A 21,115-nucleotide genomic window follows, 5' to 3' on the forward strand; every position below is an offset into this window, starting at 1 on the left:
CTTAATGATGAATTGTGTAATTAGGTGTCTGAAATGAGAAATGAAGGTATGAGGGAGATAGATGAACTACATGAAAAGATAGAAAAAATTCAGGTTGTGTATGATGAAAAAATTAGTGAACTTGAAGACAAGTTGAGAAGAATACCATAGGTTCTTAATATACCTCCATTGGAAAACTTCATAGACTTCTGAGGCTAAATTAGTCAAGTTATTGAATGAAAAATATAAATTTATTCAATATTTGAAGGATTAAATTCCAAATAAATCTTAATATTAGGAACAACAGAAGCATGAACCACATGTTGAAGAATGTAATAAGAGATTAACTAAGCTAGAGAAAACATGTCATAGGCAAGCTAATAGGTTGAGAGATATATATCTTGAAATTTCCCACGAAAAACAAATGATTAAAGAACTGGAAGAGGAAAAATATCAATGTTTTATAGAAGGTTGTACTGAAAGTGGGGATAAAGGTAAGGGTAAGGGTAAAGGTACAAGTCATGGCACATGAGTAAAATATATGCCTTCAAAGGACTTAGATAAATTCAAGCTAAAAGCATGAGTGAAATTTTTATAGACCATTGTCTCAGGCATGAATTTTATGGGTGATATGTATACCTTACCCCCAATTTTTTAATCATTCACTACAACAAAACTAGCGATTAGCGTCCCTTTTTACCTCTTTTTTTGCATCTAGAGCCCATTTTTGGTGCTATTTGCATCCATTTATCAAATATGGTGCAAAACTTGACACAAAATTTGCATCAAGTTTTGCACCAAATCTTACACCAAGTTTAGCACCAGGTATTGCAATAGGTTTTGCACCACGTTTTGCACCAAATTTTATGCCAAGTTTTGTGTCATCCTTTACACCAGGTTTTGTTCCAGGTTTTGCATCAAGTTTGGCACCTAATTTTGTTTGACATACTTTTGCATCCTCATTTGCATCCACTTTTTGCACCTACACTTGCATCAACTTTTGCATCGACTTTTGCATCCTTTTTTGCATCCTTTTTTAAATCATTTTTTGCATCCATTTTTTCATCCATTTGTACATCCCTTTTGCACCAAGTTTTACATCGAGTTTTGTGTCTAGTTTTGCATAAAATTTTGCATCTACTTTTGTTGCATCCACTATTCCCTCTTGTTTGGTATCCATATTTACATCCTCTTTTGCATCTATTATTGTACCCACTATTGCATCTAATATTTTTGTGCCACAATTAGCGCCTAGTTTGGCACCTCCTTCTGCACCCACTTTTGATTATAATTTTGCATCCACGTTTGCATCCTCATTTGCGTCTAGGTTTTCATCAACTACTACATCTATTTTTGCATCCCTTTTTGTATCCAATTTTGGACCGGGATTTGCATCGGGTTTTGTGTCTCGTTTTGCATCTACTTTTGCATCGACTTCTATTGCATCCACTTTTGCACACAATTTTGCATCCACTGTTGCACCCATTTTAAATTTCACTTTTTGCATCCCTTTTTACATCTTCATTTGCATCATACTTTGATTCTTTTTTTGCATCTATCATTACATCCACTTTTGTTATGCCACAATTTGCACCATGTTTTGCACTCACTGTTGTATCCACGTTTGCTTCCAATTTTGCATCCATGTTCACATCCTCTTTTGCATCAAATATTGCATCTATTTTTTCATCCACTTTTATGTCAGGTTTATGCATTGGGTTTTGCATCTCGTTTTGTATCTACTTTTGCATCTACTTACATTATATCCATTTTTTGCATCCAATTTTGTTTTGCCTGTTGCATCAATGTTTGCTTCCACTTTTACATCCATTTTTGCATCTTATTTTTCATATTTTTTGTCTATTGTTACATCCACTTTTGTTGCACCATATCTTACACCTACCATTGCAACCACATTTGCTTCCACGTTTGCATCCACTTTTGTTTCATCGATTTTTGCATATACTTTTGTTTCTGTTGTTGCATCCACATTTGTTTCACCACAATTTGTGCCAAGTTTTACACCTACCATTGGACCCATGTTTACTTCCACTTTTGCCTTCATGGTTGCATCCAAGTTTGCATTGACAACTGCATCTACTTTTGCATCCACTTTTTTGTCAGGTTTTTCATGTTGTTGTGCATCTACTTATGTTGTATCCACTTTTCATCCAATTTTACTTCTATTGTTGCCCCCATTTCTATGTTCGCTTTTGCATCCCTTTTCCAACACTCATCATATTTTCTGCATTGATGATATTCCTTATGGCATTGACAATTATGAACAATTGATGACAACGTCAATAATATTGACAATGATGAAAATGAAGATGATGGCGATGACATGAATTGTGATTATGATGATAAAGACGATAGTGGTTACAATGACAATGATGATGATGGCAATGATTATGATGATGACGATGCTAATGACGTTGGCGAATCTTCCCAATTTTAGATGTTGTCATTGTCATAATCATAAGCATTATCTTTGGTGTCATGATCATCATTTTCATCTAGGTCATCATCAAAAACAATAATGGCATGAATGATGATGATGCATGATTACAACAATGTCGATAGAAATTACATTAATGATGATGATGGGGATGATAAAAATGACAATGATGATGATAATGGTGGTGATGATGATCATCATCGATCATCTATCAAAAATAGAGTTGTTATTTCTCTTACGTATATCAATGTGTCCTAAACAACCCTTTTCTAGCACTGATCACATTTTTTGGGTTGATGATATTTCTTACAACATCTACAATTATGAACAATTGCAAACAATGTCCATAATGATGATGATGATGGCATGAATGGTGATTATGATGATAATGTAATGATGGCAATAACAATGACAAGGATGATGGTGATGATGATGACAATGATTATGATAATGAGAATGACCTTACAATCTTATGGATTTGTGAACAATTACTAGTTTCAATACCATCTTCTGGATACGTATTACTATCATTCTTCATGCATTACATTTCCATCGACATCTCTACTCTGAGTAGTGGATGGCATGTCATCAATGTATGCTAATTTCATCAATTCCTCAAATTTTTCACGTGGTAGTGCTCTCTTCAATGCTTCTCTTCTTCTCCTAGTATGGTTTAAAGGATGAATTGGATCATCTCGTTGAATTCTTAATGGTCTAGTTGGATCTTGATCATTAATAGGTGTATCATCAACATCGTTTACCTATAATTAAATGCAACCATTATTTAATGTTAGATAGCAATTACTGTATAGAACATGGATCCATTTCAAAGATATACACAATAAATTACTCAACAAAACAACATTATACATGTATACAATAAATTAAAAATATTATTTTTGAACACGTTATTTTAAAAACAAGCCACATTAATTTCATATTCTTAGATTTTCTACCTTAGGAACAACCAAAAACAACAATTGTCTCAAATTATTCATCTATGCATGTAGTATCATCATGACCAACCTCTTGTTCATTGTGTTGATTTTCTATTTCATTTACAAACTCCATTGTCATATCCTCTTCCACCCATTTCTTTTTGCGTGATTTAATTGTACGGCGTAGGCCACGTCCATATGCAGGTATTTGTATTGGTCTATCAAAATGATTAAACTCCTCATTTGTTCTGATTCCATTGCCAACCTAAAATAATTGATACATGCATTATTTTTTCCAAGGTTAGAGATTAGACTATATGATGTACTTATATCGTCCATTAATTTATAACTGAACTTATTTATAACACCCACAAAGTATAACAATTGTATCAAAGTATTCATTCCATGTATTATCATCATGACTAACCTCTTGTTCATTCCCAACTTTGGTTGAAGATTAAGATATCATCTAAATACACCACCACAAATGCATTGGTGAAGGGTCACAAGATGTCATCCATCAACTTCATGAAGGTTGCAGTAACATTCGTCAACTTGAAATGCATGACCAACCATTCCAAAAGTCCCTCCTTGGATTTGAAGGCAGTCTTCCACACATCAGAATTAACCAAACTTCAAGTTAATATTGCTGGAATATTTGGCCCCCTTGAGTTGGTCCAGAAGGTCATCAATCCATGGGATTGGGTACCTATTATAGACAATGATTTTGTTTGGCACCCGATAGTCAATATAGAGTCTCCAGGTCCCATCCTTCTTATGTACCAATACAATCAGACTCCCACAGGGTGATGAGCTTTTCCTAATGTGCCCTTTCTACAACAACTCCTGAATTTGCCTCTTGATCTCATTCTTCTCCAGAACACAACGTCGATATATTGATCCATTGGGAATGACGCGCTTGGTGTCAGATCGATGGAGTGCTTGACCTGACAATGGAGAGGTACCCCCGCAGGTGAGGTGAAAATGTCCTTGTACTCCTCCATGACCTTGTCCATCTGCTACTACTGTGTGGAGGAGCCATGTTTGGAATTTGTGGCCACAATCTTCTTCTTGTCCTGAGGGTGAATCATAAGGAAAACAAATTTCCTAGTCTGTGAAATGATCTTACTACATTTCTTTGCAGAGATCAAATAGATGGTGGTAGGAAGGGCTACTCGAGCTAAAGGAGTTGGAGGCTTTTGGCTAGTCTAGAGAATATCACAAAACAACTCCTAAACTTCAATGCACTCGCTTTCCAACACATACTAAGAAAGGGCAACAAGTTGGTAAACATGCTTGCCAATGAAGGGCTCACCTTCACTTTAGAGGTCATGGAATCTCTATGGGAACAAATTTTTGTTGCTCAATGGAAGCATGAATGTCAGGACATTGTTGAACAAGACAAAGTTCCCTAAGGTGGGTGCACAACATTAATTTTCCTGATTGACCATGATCTGTAGTAATCATATGAGAGGGAGGCAAGATGCCCACACCTAGCGACCTGCATGGCATATCTGCCACCACCATCACAATTCTCAGTAGAGGATGATATTTATGGTATTAGAGGCATTTGTATGAAAGGAGGTGGGCTACTATCATTTCGTAGATCTCACACTCTTCGAATCGAGCACACATTCATGGTTTTGTGTAGGTGAGTACACCACTATCATTTAAAGAAGCAAAGCATATCATGTTGGATCATTAAGAAAAAAATACAGCCAATTCTCGAAGCCTTTAAAATAGGGCATATGGTCATGGGGTCCTGCAACACTCTATCAATGACTCCAGCTTGCAAGCGCCATGTAATCCCCGACGTTTGCACTTGCAATCAACCCCTTAGGATCTCCACTTTCGGTTATCATCCATGCCTCTCCTTTACAAGGATCTCTATCAATCAAGTTTGGTCTTCTCCTTTACTCGCCTTGCAACTCACTTCAAGATTGGTTCTTTTCCACAACCTCTCTTCTTGCTCCGATTTGGAATTTCGGATCTTGTCTCTCTGTCCCCATGCTTGGCTTTATTTTTGTTGCAGGTTTCCTCACCTGAGCCTCCTAACAATTTTAACCCCCCCCCCCCCCACTTTCAGTTAGAAAGGTTAACCTCTATCTAGTTTATTTTTACCCACCATCGACTTGTTCCTCCTTTCAATCGACTTTCTGCCGCCCCTACCTCTCACTCAGTCATGGTTCGATGTTGCACCACCATCTCCACAGAGGTAGAACATAGGGGCAGATCGAGTCAACTCCCCTCTCCTACTCCTCCCTCCCTGCATGCCTCCCATGCTCAGGATTCCACTAAAGCCATCGTGGACCATTATCAACGTCTCATTCTTGAGGTCATGTAGTGAGCTATCGCTTACATTAAAGGGCAAGTTCGCTAGGCTAGAAGATACATGACAAATCATCACGTGGAGCGAGAAACATAAGATTATATTCATGATAACAGAAACTCCACCAGGGCGAGGGCCTCTGCTTAAGAATATTAACCTGTAATGGCATACTGAGACACTCATGGGCCGAGTACTTACTGACAGGGTTGACACCTAACAAGAGCTCCTTATTTGATGTTAGAACTCCTGGACAGAATGAACAACATGGAGAACATGCTGAATGACATGGATGACAACCTCAACCAAATTCTATCTACTACCCAGCCTCCATCAACCACAGGAGATGACTCTCACCCTCGAGCTCATACTTAACACCCTGTAGAATGACAACTCAAGTGCAACTCTAGGAAAAATGATAACTCTCTCTATACCATCTCTATTCTTCTACTTGTTTCAGAATGTATTTTGGTCTCTTAGTTTATGTAATTTTGTCTATGTATATCCTTGTTTTTGGTTTAAATTCCTACACTCTCAGGTCAGAAAGAATGCGAGCAATATGAAAATTTTGTTTATGTGCTATTGCTTTGACCTCCCTAACGATAGACCAAACCAATCCATCTATGTTATAATCACGTTTTTTCTCGCAGTAATATAATCTAAATCCTCTAATCTTACAAAAATATGTCATTATTAGCTCAAGGCTGAACTCTTATGGGATTAATACCCTTACTTACCGGATTTTATTTTAAAATACTCGTTTATCTAACTTACTTGCTACATTAACCCAACTACCTTGTTATTTACTGCGCTAAGTGCATGAAATAACTCCATTCTTTCAAACAATTCTATCTCTTTATTTATCTTGTAAACTATTTATAACAACATTCTTTAACCCTACCTTATACCTTTATAAAAATATTTAATTATCATTATAAATCTCCATCAACAATTATATTTTTATAATATCTTTCCTCAATGATCTTATTACCTTGAAATAAAAATTAAAAACTATCCTAATCCCTAAATATAAACCTTTCCCTTTCCCTAGAATGGAAAATGGTCCTTCGCACTCTTATAACCCCTAAAAACATATTCTTTTAAAATATATAGCTATCTCAATTATCACTCCCTTTTAAAAAACACCCTAACATCATATTCACCACTTTTAAAGATTCTCTGCAAAGATTCACCACTTTCGAGGATTCCTTGGGATTGGACTATTCGACATACATAACAAACAACTAAAATGGTCCAATATCAATCAAAATATCCACAATATGACATATTCCATAAATAACTAACACCCCTGAAAAAAAAAAAAAACACTTTCCTTTTAAACACACCGAGATTTGCAATGTTTAAATACATTGTAAACTAGTCTGACCCCTAACCAGAGTTTGATAAAAATCTCCTAATATTATTAAATTTATTTAAAAAAATAAAATAAAAAATATCTCTATTTTATAATAACTTAATTAACATTTGACCAACTGAAAATTTCGATCACATGATGTTCCATTCCCGAACCTCGTCCCCCAAAAGAGGGATTTCTATCACGAGCTGTCTGATTGTCAATAACTAAGAATTTCGCAATAAAATAGATTAAACCAAAGCCCTACATAGTACCGTGAGGCTTTAAAATCCCTTTTAACAAAGTCGTATCCACACATCTCCATTGATTCGGCCTTTAAGCTCTGGAATCTCCCCCTTCTTCTTCATCTGCCTTCAGCTTGCATTCTTTCAGTGTTACCAGCGGCAAAAATGAGTTCTGCAATGCGACGATTGGTGGGATCTGCACTGAAGAATGCATCATCTTCTTCTTTCAAAACTAATGTTATGCCGAGAAGGTTTTATTCGAGTGGTGGAAGTCCGCCACGCAAGGTTGTTGTGTTGGGAGCTGCTGGGGGTATCGGGCAGCCATTGGCTCTTCTGATGAAACTCAATCCTCTGGTGTCAAAGTTGGCGCTCTATGATATCGCTGGCACTCCAGGTGTGGCTGCAGATGTCGGCCACATCAACAGCCGTGCTGAGGTGGGTTCCTCTTTTCCTACCGCGTTTTTTTCGTTCTCTGTATGCTGGATCTGTTCTCTCTGCGAACGATAGAGATGTTTTGATTTTAGTTTCAAGGGATCTCCATTGGGATCGATCGTACGACGACCCACTTGGTAGGATCTACTTTTCGTTAGTGTTTTACCTGTTATTAGTTCTTTGATTTTACGTTTCTGATATTGTCCATGGTCAAATAATTTATTTATTTTGGTAAGCGCCTATTTTTTTAAAGGAACCAGGCCTTATACCAGGCTTAGACTCCACTGCTATAACCTGTCAAGGTCTCTGGGATTCTTCGAATGTGGAATTTATTCTTTTGGCCACATTTTTGCAGGAAATATGCCTTCCGGGGCTTTTGAACGTGGGTTTGAGCCCTGAAAGCGCAATGATTTAATTTCTTAAACACAACCCAATTCACGTTAATGGTCAACTCAATTCACTTTCATGGTCAGTTTGTAAATGTGTTTGTGCATATTTTGATTGATGAAAAAAAGCACCTAGATATTTATTTCGTGGAAATCCATGGCTGCATCATGTGCACCTACTCGATTAGGGTTTTTAATTTTATGGATCTAGGTGACATTTGGCCCAACAATCCATTGAAGCAACGCCCATCGCATTGTCATTCTAAAACGATTGTAATGTACACCGTGAATATTGGATTTGACTATACATTCTTTGGGCCATTTCAAAAGAGGCAGATATTGAGGGCTACATTATTATTATTTTTGATTGTTTTCTTGTTGGCAAATGTCTTTCTGTTAACATAGTGGGTTTTGCCCTCATTGTAGATGCTACAAACATAGAATCTCTATTCCACCAATTTCATGCAGGATTTGCTCCTGATCTTGTCTGTTGAATCTCAATATGGTAGTTAACTCCGATGGTGAGATAATGCCGCAACATACTTCTAAGAGGGCACTGAAAGTGCTATGATTTAACTACTTGACTACAATCTGCCTGACATTTATGGCTAGATTGAAATTTGGGCTGTGCTTATTATTATTATTATTAGTAGTAGTAGTATTTTCTATTGACAGGAGAAGGTTGAAATTGAGGTTGGGCTCACTATTATTGTTTTTGTTTGGTCAAAGCCTTTTGACTGGCGTGGGTGAAACACCTTAATTGCATCTATTCATCAAAGTCACGCATGACTTGCAGATGGGCTCATCTGTGCAAACCTCAATAGCACAGGGGTCATCATTAACAACACCTCTGCATTATCATTGAACTGGTGTTTATCACGTTAACCCGACTTCATATTTTGGAATGACATGGGCAGCCGCATTATCATGGGAATATGCCTTCTGGGTTTTGAACCTGGGTCATCCTCATGACAAGCACCCTACAACTTGCCACTAAACCACAGCCCAATGGACGAGGTAGTTCATATTTTTTGATGAAAAGTGCATCTATATTTTTAGCAGAATCCACGGCTGGATCATATGCCTCTGCTTAATAGGACTTTTTGATCTGATGGATCTAAGTCATACTTGGCCTAATGACTACTTAGAAGTTAGAATAGTCTCATTGCATTGTCAATTTGTTATTTTGTGAGGATTGAATTGATGACCCTCTGCATATTGGATTTGCCTCTATATCCAACCTTTTTGGGGTCGTTTAGATTTGCCTCTTTATCCATGAGTAGATTAAATCAAAATAGTCTTCGCAGCGTAAATTAAACTAAGGTTGAATAAAATCCCTAAAGTGGCTTGTGAGATGCTAATTATTTATCACAGCATCACTTTTATACCTGGATTGGATAAGACTATACCCTGATTGAAATGTCGTATACCTGGATTGGACAAGATTATACCCTGATTGAAACGTGGGTTGGTATAGGTCTTCAATCTCCTACGAGCATAATCATTGCTTTTGGTGCTCTATCTCCTCGGTAAAAGCCAAAAGGTGGATTTTACTATAGAATACAAATAATCCTATTCTTGTTCACTATGAGGAGGACATACCATTGCTTGGGTCATGGAACAAGGATAACAAGTTTTACTTCTTTTGGAACTTTGCGATAATAATTTCTTTTCTTATTTTTTGGTCTACATATTTATCATTTAATTTGGTACTGCCATATTGATTTTATCATGCTTGTGTCACGACCTTGTCAGTAATTCACAGCAGTGTGACCTGGGTGCAGGTTGCAGGATATATGGGAGAGGAACAACTTGGCACGACATTGGAGAATGCAGATGTTGTGATCATTCCTGCTGGTGTGCCTCGAAAACCTGGCATGACCCGTGATGATCTCTTCAACATCAATGCAGGGATTGTTAAATCTCTTTGCTCTGCAATTGCAAAATACTGCCCAGAGGTAAGTTGTCATGATTTATGATCTTCTTTGAATTTTTTGTTTTCATGCGATTTTCTTATTGACTATTTCATAGGAATAAGCATGACGTTCATTGTAAGTTGCTTTGTCGAAGGCTTTGTATGTTTGAGATCTATAGAGATGGCAATATATACAAATACATATTTGCAAGAATCTTTAAGCAAGTTGTTGATCTAGATTTACATACTGTTCTTGTATATAATCAATTCTACTGGAGAGGTTAACGAAGTTTGAAGACTTCTTTGAGTCAAACGAATAGGTGATTGACTCATTATTGACTCTTTATTTAGACAAATTGCAGCTAACTTTCGCCCATAAGAAGGAAATACTAATTGAAATGAACTTAAGAGTAATTAGCTGTGTAGTCCAATGCAAGTTTGCAGCCACTGTTAAAGCCCTGTTATTCTTGTTTCTCCTCTTGTAGTTAGTAACTTAGCTTTTGGACTTTTGAGAAAATTGGCATATGAATATCAATATAAAAAATATCCTTGGTCTTCTATTTAACTGTGCACAAATCCACTTGATCACGAGGTATCCTCTATAACATTATATATTACATACAATCAGTATGTACTACCATTAGTGTGGCAAGTTAATAGATAAAGAAGTATGTTTCACAATTATTTGTTTTGTTCATGTACTGGTGTGTGTGTACAGTATGTATAGTATATTGTTACATATTATATAGATAGAGATATGGAGAGGGGGGAGAGTGTACTGGATAATGTTTTCCTTCTATCAGGAATGGTATATTTGGATTCAAGAAATCATCTAGAATTGGTTTTTATGGCATTGCTGAGGACTTGATATCCATGGCAGGCAATTGTAAATATGATCAGCAATCCTGTAAATTCTACTGTACCAATAGCTGCTGAGGTTTTTAAGAAGGCAGGGACCTATAATGAAAAGAAACTCTTTGGTGTTACTACTCTTGATGTTGTCCGCACAAAGACGTTCTATGCTTCAAAAGCAGGAGTTCCTGTTGAAGGTATTTAAAATTCTGGCTTGTTATGCTTAGCTACTCTCAAATATTTAGTATTCTGTAAAATATTTTTACTTTTTATTATTTAATCATGAAATATGCATCCTGGGCAAACATGCCAGGCACTTCTCCTCATTTCAAGGATGGTATCATAGGGCTCAAGGCCATCAGAAATATAGTCAGCTCAAGATGTCACTTGAGGGAATTGAACCCGGGTGGGAAGGATAACAGTCTTTGCACACAACCATCTGGGCTAGACCCAATACATGATATGCTGCAGGATCTTACCAACATCATGCTTTTTTTAACATTAGATACAATTCTCAGTTTTATGTTTGTTGTTGATGTCATCCTATGCTGTCTGCAGAAGTTGATGTTCCTGTTGTAGGTGGACATGCGGGTGTTACAATTCTTCCACTTTTTTCACATGTATATGACTTTGTTGGATCCTCATCTTGAGTTTGTTCTTTACTCTTGGATATTAGAAGATTAATTTATCAAAGATAAAATGAGATCATAATTACCTACCCTTCAATACAGTTAAAAAGGGAACTAACACTTTTTTGTTTTGATAATTTTTTTTAGGCAACACCAAAGCCAAACTCTGTATTGTCTGAGGAGGACATTAAAGCCTTGACAAAGCGCACACAGGATGGAGGAACTGAAGTTGTTGAAGCAAAAGCAGGGAAAGGTTCAGCCACACTGTCTATGGCGTAAGTTTATGTTTTGGTCCTCTATAGTGGCTAATATGCATTCATATCTTTTGAATGTTTTTTTATTCTTATGTGACTGTCTAGAGTGCTGAATTTTTCATCTTGATGCAGTAGTTGGAGTCAGATAATCTTATCATGGTGTGTGCTTCATGATTTCATGCTTGGCATGCAACATGATTTCATGCTTGATAAGTACCTAATCTGAGATTCACTGTCAGTGAGAATATGGCATGAAGGAGCTTCTTTCTCTTTATCTGAATCTTGTACTTCATACATTTGCATGTCTCAAATCTTTTGCCTTAAGCTTAGGTACTTATCCTACATGAAATCATGTAGCATGCATGTCTCAAATCTTTTCCCTTAGGCTTTCTCATTTGTGTGAAACTCAGTGGGTGCTTTTAACCTGTGAGGTTTGACCGATGGATTGTTGCCTTTCATTTACCTTAGTTTGATTGAAATGTTCAGAGTTAATCTAGATTCTGCATGCAAAGATCCTTCCCTAAGAAAAGCCATGAGTCTCTTCAAGGATGTTATTCCTTCTTAAACATAAGATATGTCAAATGGATCCCGCAAAAGTTGTGTGCTTGATGATGGGTAAATCTGGGTATGAGATTTACAAATTTGCACTTACATGTATGCCTGTGGTTGCAATTCACAGATAGGCGCATAGCATCCATTCATTACCTCATCTTGAGCATTTGAGCATGGTTCATGCAAAAAACATTGCTGGTCAGTTAAATCCATTAGTTGAAAACTTGGAAGTGAAGAGTAGTGTTGTAGTCTTCTCTATGTTGATGAATGCTTTTTGAGACTTCAAAATGTTTAGACATGCAATTCCTTTTTCATCTTGCTCCTGTGTTCTCAAATTTTTTTTTTCTACTGTTTTTTAAGGCCAAATATAAACCATGGGATATATATTTTTCCTACCGCGTTTTTTTCGTTCTCTGTATGCTGGATCTGTTCTCTCTGCGAACGATAGAGATGTTTTGATTTTAGTTTCAAGGGATCTCCATTGGGATCGATCGTACGATGACCCACTTGGTAGGATCTACTTTTCGTTAGTGTTTTACCTGTTATTAGTTCTTTGATTTTACGTTTCTGATATTGTCCATGGTCAGATAATTTATTTATTTTGGTAAGTGCCTATTTTTTTAAAGGAACCAGGCCTTATACCAGGCTTAGACTCCACTGCTATAACCTGTCAAGGTCTCTGGGATTCTTCGAATGTGGAATTTATTCTTTTGGCCACATTTTTGCAGGAAATATGCCTTCCGGGGCTTTTGAACGTGGGTTTGAGCCCTGAAAGCGCAATGATTTAATTTCTTAAACACAACCCAATTCACGTTAATGGTCAACTCAATTCACTTTCATGGTCAGTTTGTAAATGTGTTTGTGCATATTTTGATTGATGAAAAAAAGCACCTAGATATTTATTTCGTGGAAATCCATGGCTGCATCATGTGCACCTACTTGATTAGGGTTTTTAATTTTATGGATCTAGGTGACATTTGGCCCAACAATCCATTGAAGCAACGCCCATCGCATTGTCATTCTAAAACGATTGTATTGTACACCGTGAATATTGGATTTGACTATACCTGACATTCTTTGGGCCATTTCAAAAGAGGCAGATATTGAGGGCTACATTATTATTATTTTTGATTGTTTTCTTTTTGGCAAATGTCTTTCTGTTAACATAGTGGGGTTTTCCCTCATTGTAGATGCTACAAACATAGAATCTCTATTCCACCAATTTCATGCAGGATTTGCACCTGATCTTGTCTGTTGAATCTCAATATGGTAGTTAACTCCGATGGTGAGATAATGCCGCAACATACTTCTAAGAGGGCACTGAAAGTGCTATGATTTAACTACTTGACTACAATCTGCCTGACATTTATGGCTAGATTGAAATTTGGGCTGTGCTTATTATTATTATTAGCAGTAGTAGTATTTGTTATTGATAGGAGAAGGTTGAAATTGAGGTTGGGCTAACTATTATTGTTTTTGTTTGGTCAAGGCCTTTTTACTGGCGTGGGTAAAACACCTTAATTGCATCTATTCATCAAAGTCACGCATGACTTGCAGATGGGCTCATCTGTGCAAACCTCAATAACACAGGGGTCATCATTAACAGCACCTTTGCATTATCATTGAACTGGTGTTTATCACGTTAACCCGACTTCATATTTTGGAATGACATGGGCAGCCGCATTATCATGGGAATATGCCTCCTGGGTTTTGAACCTGGGTCATCCTCATGACAAGCACCCTACAACTTGCCACTAAACCACAACCCAATGGACGAGGTAGTTCATATTTTTTTGATGAAAAGTGCATCTATATTTTTAGCAGAATCCACGGCTGGATCATATGCCTCTGCTTAATAGGAATTTTTGATCTGATGGATCTAAGTCATACTTGGCCTAATGACTACTTAGAAGTTAGAATAGTCTCATTGCATTGTCAATTTGTTATTTTGTGAGGATTGAATTGATGACCCTCTGCATATTGGATTTGCCTCTATATCCAACCCTTTTGGGGTCGTTTAGATTTTCCTCTTTATCCATGAGTAGATTAAATCAAAATAGTCTTCGCAGCGTAAATTAAACTAAGGTTGAATAAAATCCCTAAAGTGGCTTGTGAGATGCTAATTATTTATCACAGCATCACTTTTATACCTGGATTGGATAAGACTATACCCTGATTGAAATGTCATATACCTGGATTGGACAAGATTATACCCTGATTGAAACGTGGGTTGGTATAGGTCTTCAATCTCCTACGAGCATAATCATTGCTTTTGGTGCTCTATCTCCTCGGTAAAAGCCAAAAGGTGGATTTTACTATAGAATACAAATAATCCTATTCTTGTTCACTATGAGGAGGACATACCATTGCTTGGGTCATGGAACAAGGATAACAAGTTTTACTTCTTTTGGAACTTTGCGATAATAATTTCTTTTCTTATTTTTTGGTCTACATATTTATCATTTAATTTGGTACTACCATATTGATTTTATCATGCTTGTGTCACGACCTTGTCAGTAATTCACAGCAGTGTGACCTGGGTGCAGGATATATGGGAGAGGAACAACTTGCCACGGCATTGGAGAATGCAGATGTTGTGATCATTCCTGCTGGTGTGCCTCGAAAACCTGGCATGACCCGTGATGATCTCTTCAACATCAATGCAGGGACTGTTAAATCTCTTTGCTCTGCAATTGCAAAATACTGCCCAGAGGTAAGTTGTCATGATTTATGATCTTCTTTGAAGTTTTTGTTTTCATGTGATTTTCTTATTGACTATTTCATAGGAATAAGCATGACGTTCATTGTAAGTTGCTTTGTCGAAGGCTTTGTATGTTTGAGATCTATAGAGATGGCAATATATACAAATACATATTTGCAAGAATCTTTAAGCAAGTTGTTGATCTAGATTTACATACTGTTCTTGTATATAATCAATTCTACTGGAGAGGTTAACGAAGCTTGAAGACTTCTTTGAGTCAAACGAATAGGTGATTGACTCATTATTGACTCTTTATTTAGACAAATTGCAGCTAACTTTTGCCCATAAGAAGGAAATACTAATTGAAATGAACTTAAGAGTAATTAACTGTGTAGTCCAATGCAAGTTTGCAGCCACTGTTAAAGCCCTGTTATTCTTGTTTCTCCTCTTGTAGTTAGTAACTTAGCTTTTGGACTTTTGAGAAAATTGGCATATGAATATCAATATAAAAAATATCCTTGGTCTTCTATTTAACTGTGCACAAATCCACTTGATCACGAGGTATCCTCTATAACATTATATATTACATACAATCAGTATGTACTACCATTAGTGTGGCAAGTTAATAGATAAAGAAGTATGTTTCACAATTATTTGTTTTGTTCATGTACTGGTGTGTGTGTACAGTATGTATAGTATATTGTTACATATTATATAGATAGAGATATGGAGAGGGGGGAGAGTGTACTGTATAATGTTTTCCTTCTATCAGGAATGGTATATTTGGATTCAAGAAGTCATCTAGAATTGGTTTTTATGGCATTGCTGAGGACTTGATATCCATGGCAGGCAATTGTAAATATGATTAACAATCCTGTAAATTCTACTGTACCAATAGCTGCTGAGGTTTTTAAGAAGGCAGGGACCTATAATGAAAAGAAACTCTTTGGTGTTACTACTCTTGATGTTGTCCGCGCAAAGACGTTCTATGCTTCAAAAGCAGGAGTTCCTGTTGAAGGTATTTAAAATTCTGGCTTGTTATGCTTAACTACTCTCAAATATTTAGTATTCTGTAAAATATTTTTATTTCTTATAATTTAATCATGAAATATGCATCCTGGGCAAACATGCCAGGCACTTCTCCTCATTTCAAGGATGGTATCATAGGGCTCAAGGCCATCAGAAATATAGTCAGCTCAAGATGTCACTTGAGGGAATTGAACCCGGGTGGGAAGGATAACAGTCTTTGCACACAACCATCTGGGCTAGACCCAATACATGATATGCTGCAGGATCTTACCAACATCATGCTTTTTTTAACATTAGATACAATTCTCAGTTTTATGTTTGTTGTTGATGTCATCCTATGCTGTCTGCAGAAGTTGATGTTCCTGTTGTAGGTGGACATGCGGGTGTTACAATTCTTCCACTTTTTTCACATGTATATGACTTTGTTGGATCCTCATCTTGAGTTTGTTCTTTACTCTTGGATATTAGAAGATTAATTTATCAAAGATAAAATGAGATCATAATTACCTACCCTTCAATACAGTTAAAAAGGGAACATACACTTTTTTGTTTTGATAATTTTTTTTAGGCAACACCAAAGCCAAACTCTGTATTGTCTAAGGAGGACATTAAAGCCTTGACAAAGCGCACACAGGATGGAGGAATTGAAGTTGTTGAAGCAAAAGCAGGGAAAGGTTCAGCCACACTGTCTATGGCGTAAGTTTATGTTTTGGTCCTCTATAGTGGCTAATATGCATTTATATCTTTTGAATGTTTTTTTATTCTTATGTGACTGTCTAGAGTGATGAATTTTTCATCTTGATGCAGTAGTTGGAGTCAGATAATCTTATCATGGTGTGTGCTTCATGATTTTATGCTTGGCATGCAACATGATTTCATGCTTGATAAGTACCTAATCTGAGATTCACTGTCAGTGAGAATATGGCATGAAGGAGCTTCTTTCTCTTTATTTGAATCTTGTACTTCATACATTTGCATGTCTCAAATCTTTTGCCTTAAGCTTAGGTACTTATCCTACATGAAATCATGTAGCATGCATGTCTCAAATATTTTCCTTAGGCTTTCTCATTTGTGTGAAACTCAGCGGCTGCTTTTAACCTGTGAGGTTTGACCGATGGATTATTGCCTTTCATTTACCTTAGTTTGATTGAAATGTTCAGAGTTAATCTAGATTCTGCATGCAAAGATCCTTCCCTAAGAAAAGCCATGAGTCTCTTCAAGGATGTTATTCCTTCTTAAACATAAGATATGTCAAATGGATCCCGCAAAAGTTGTGTGCTTGATGATGGGTAAATCTGGGTATGAGATTTACAAATTTGCACTTACATGTATGCCTGTGGTTGCAATTCACAGATAGGCGCATAACATCCATTCATTACCTCATCTTGAGCATTTGAGCATGGTTCATGCAAAAAACATTGCTGGTCAGTTAAATCCATTAGTTGAAAACTTGGAAGTGAAGAGTAGTGTTTTAGTCTTCTCTATGTTGATGAATGCTTTTTGAGACTTCAAAATGTTTAGACATGCAATTCCTTTTTCATCTTGCTCCTGTGTTCTCAATTTTTTTTTTCTACTGTTTTTTAAGGCCAAATATAAACCATGGGATATATATTTTTACCCTGAAGACCTCCAAATCATTTGGAAAAGGAGGTGCTGCAGCAAAAGAGATGGGTTGAATTTGTTGTTTGGATGGACTCTATGGTATGTAATCTTAGTTGGATTTCCAATATACTTTTAAACCATATTTTCATTTTATTTTTTAGTACTATTAGATATTATATCTTACCTCATTTTATGGGTAAGATTGTATAACAAAAACATGCGTTGTGTTATGTAATTAATACTAACATGTAATATTGATTTTTTTTGTCAGAATGCTATAGGTAATGATTGCCAAGACGATGATCCAAATTATGTTCAACATATATAAGGAGATGATGAGGATGATGGTGGTGAAGGAGGAGATGATGATGATAGTTGCGGTGTTGGTGATGATGTGGATCAGAGTAATGAGGATGGTCAAGATGATCATGAGGATGATCTTGGTGGTGGTAGCTAGGCATGCACATGCATTGTTTTTTATGAAGAAATTATTGTGTAGAATGACATTGTTATGTTTAGATGGGTGTTGTGAATTTACCCTATATCAATGAGACATTTTGATTTTGTAATCATACGATGAGTTTGATTTATGTATGTTGTTAATTTATCGTAACGATATTCATGAAATATTTTGATTTGTTAATCATATTTGAATTTTAGTTGTTTTGATTAAAAATAATACTGATTTTATTAGTATTATGTTGCTATTTTATACATGTTTTGAAAATTGTTAATGACACATTGTTATTTTTTTGGATGGATGTTGTCAATTTCTCTTAAATTTCTTTACAAATGATTTTGAATTGTGATATCTGCTTTAATGATATTTAGAAACTATCATATATTTCACTATGAATCTATAAAGGGGGTCATATATGTAAAGAAAAATATACTCTATATAAGAAGTCAAATGCGGATGTAACCATGGATGCAAAATTGAAAGTAAAATTGGATGTTAAACTAGGAATTAATACAAAATGCAAACAATTGACATACAAAGTGTTTTAAATTAGAAGTGAAAAATTGTGCAATAGTTGACACAAAGAAGGGAACAAAACATGGCATACAAAAAGATATCAAATTGGGCAAAAACAAGGACACATAAATGGGCACCAAATTAGATGAAAAAAAGACAACAACTAGATGTAAAATAAGATGCAAAGTTGAGCGTTAAAAAGAAACAAAAAACGTTACAAATTAATATGCCAAATGATGATGCAAATAATGTTGTAAATTTGGGATGCAAACTTGGGTGCAAAAAAGGAAAAAAAAAAAAGATGTAAGAAAAGACATAAAACAAGATGCAAAATGGGGCTGAAAAAAAGGTGAAACCAAGAATGCCATATTGGATGTAAAAAATGATTCCTAATCACATGCAAATTTAGGCTCGAACTCAGACACAAAATTATATGCAAATGTGGACACAAAATGAGGCAAAAAAAGATGCAAATTTGGATGGTGAAAACGATGTAAAACTAGACACCAAAAAAATGCAAAATTGGATGAAAAAGTCGGTGTAAATAATGGTGCAACATTGGACACAAGTAGACACAAAAAAATGGTGCAAAAAGGGGCATAAAATAGCTTAAAATTGGATGCAAAACTTGGTGCAAAAACAAATACAAAAGTAGACGTAAAAAATGGCTCTAAATTGAATGTACCATTAGACACAAAATAAGATGCAAAGGTGGACACAACGCATGACTCAACATAAGATGCAAATATAAATGCAAATTTCGATGCTCAAAATGATGTAACATTAGATGCAAGAGATGGTGTTAAAAATGATGCAAAATTGGATGAAACAAATGACGTAAAATATGGTGCAAAATGAGATGGGAAAAATGGAGACAAATCAAACGTAAATGTGGATGTAAAAAATGGTCCAAAAAAAGATGCAAAAATGGGCACAAAAATGGATGCAAAATTTGGTGCTAAATCAAATTCAACACATGGTGCAAAGATAGGCACCAAAGTTGGTGCAAAAATAGAAGCAAAAACTAGTGTAAGACTAGATACAAAACTTGGCGTAAGACTAGATGCAAAAACTGACACAAAATGGATGCATAAAAAGACGTTAAATTGGATTCAAAATACAGTGTAAACTTGATGCAAATGATGGTGCAAAAATGGAAGCAAAGAATGACACAAAATAGGAAGCAAAAGAGAATGAAAAATAGATGCAAAAAATGACACAAAACTAGAAGCAAAACCTGTCATAAAATAAGACGCAAATCTTGGTTCAAAATTTGACGCAAAAAATGATGCATAGTTTGGTGTAAAAAATGATGCAAAATCTAGCGTGAAAAGGGATGCAAAATCAGGTGCAAAAAAGGACGCTTTAAAAATTGTACAATAGAGCCAGATTTAGCGCCAGGTTGCTCATCACAATTACAAAAAAAATGCACTAAAATCTAGCGCTAAATCTGGCGCAAATCGTTGGTTTTGTTGTAGTGATTCAAGAAGATTGTAGCTAAGAGAGAAAAGAACTTTATAGAGATTGACAAGGATCTCATGAGTGGTTGAAAATACAACATTTGGGATGCGACATGAAGATAAAAAATTTTAAATCCCAGGTTTCCAATTTACAACAACAACTAGAGAGGAAAAAACAACAACAATTATCATATCAACAAATCACAAACAATTAACAACAATCGAGAGAGAAAGAGATTGAGGATAATGCACAACAATTCACTAGTGAATTTTCTAAATGAAGATATTAACTAACATTTGCAAAGGAATATCTTGAAAGGATGGAAACTAAGAATAAGCATAAATATAAGAATACTGTAGATTTATTTTATAGGCTAAGACAAGAAAATTCTAATATGAGAGAAAATTATGAAAGGAAAATTCAACTTCTTGAGCAAGGATCAATGGATGTGTTTTTTGTAGCACCTGAATAATCATAGGTCTCCATAAAAGGAAAGAGACACTCTTCTTCTCTAGAGGAGGGCTTTCAAAATCCACTCAAGCATCCTCAAGTTTTAGAATATCAATTTTTAGGTGTTGTATATGTAGACACATTTCAACATGTCATCTATATATATATATATATATATATATATATATATATATATATATATATATATATATATATATATATATATATATATATATATATATATATATATATATATTATATGTTAATGTGCATTATATATCATTATATTTTCCGTTAACATGCATTTTTGAATAAATTGCTATTTTTTTTAGGACATACTTTTATGTCTCCTTCATGGAAATTTTATCTGGTTGTGGTCTCATAGAGATCAAATTTCTCTTGTATTTTTGGACAACGTAATGGACTTTCATAAGCTCACAACTTACTGAATCAATAAATTGGTGCTATGGAATGTACTAAATTTCTATTTCAAATACAAATATATATGTCTTATTTCCATAATAGAACAAATTTACAATATGCTTTGTGCATCATATGGAAAAATTTACGATAGGG

At 35.6% G+C, this 21,115-nt stretch overlaps 1 protein-coding gene across 3 annotated transcripts; it reads left to right on the plus strand.

Moving 5' to 3' along the window:
• The first annotated feature begins 7,332 nt into the window (after positions 1-7,332).
• LOC149193572 (malate dehydrogenase, mitochondrial-like) lies at positions 7,333-18,259 on the plus strand. Of its 3 annotated transcripts, XR_016254460.1 has the most exons (8): positions 7,333-7,735; positions 9,903-10,076; positions 10,914-11,082; positions 11,444-11,505; positions 11,662-11,789; positions 16,619-16,746; positions 17,404-17,474; positions 17,636-17,727. XR_016254460.1 is itself a non-coding variant. In XM_089404853.1 (6 exons), the coding sequence occupies exons 1-6, from the start codon at positions 7,466-7,468 to the stop codon at positions 17,931-17,933; spliced, it is 813 nt and encodes a 270-aa protein (XP_089260979.1). In that variant the 5' UTR covers positions 7,333-7,465; the 3' UTR covers positions 17,934-18,259. The 3 variants fall into 3 exon arrangements, 1 of the variants encoding a protein (XP_089260979.1); XR_016254461.1 differs by lacking the exon at positions 17,404-17,474; XM_089404853.1 differs by lacking the exons at positions 16,619-16,746; positions 17,404-17,474; positions 17,636-17,727 and adding an exon at positions 17,924-18,259.
• The last annotated feature ends 2,856 nt before the right edge of the window (positions 18,260-21,115 follow it).

The sequence above is a fragment of the Pinus tabuliformis genome, chromosome 2_2 (assembly GCF_031772625.1).
Source record: "Pinus tabuliformis cultivar Carrire ecotype Pingquan chromosome 2_2, CPIR1, whole genome shotgun sequence".
NCBI lineage: Eukaryota > Viridiplantae > Streptophyta > Pinopsida > Pinales > Pinaceae > Pinus > Pinus tabuliformis.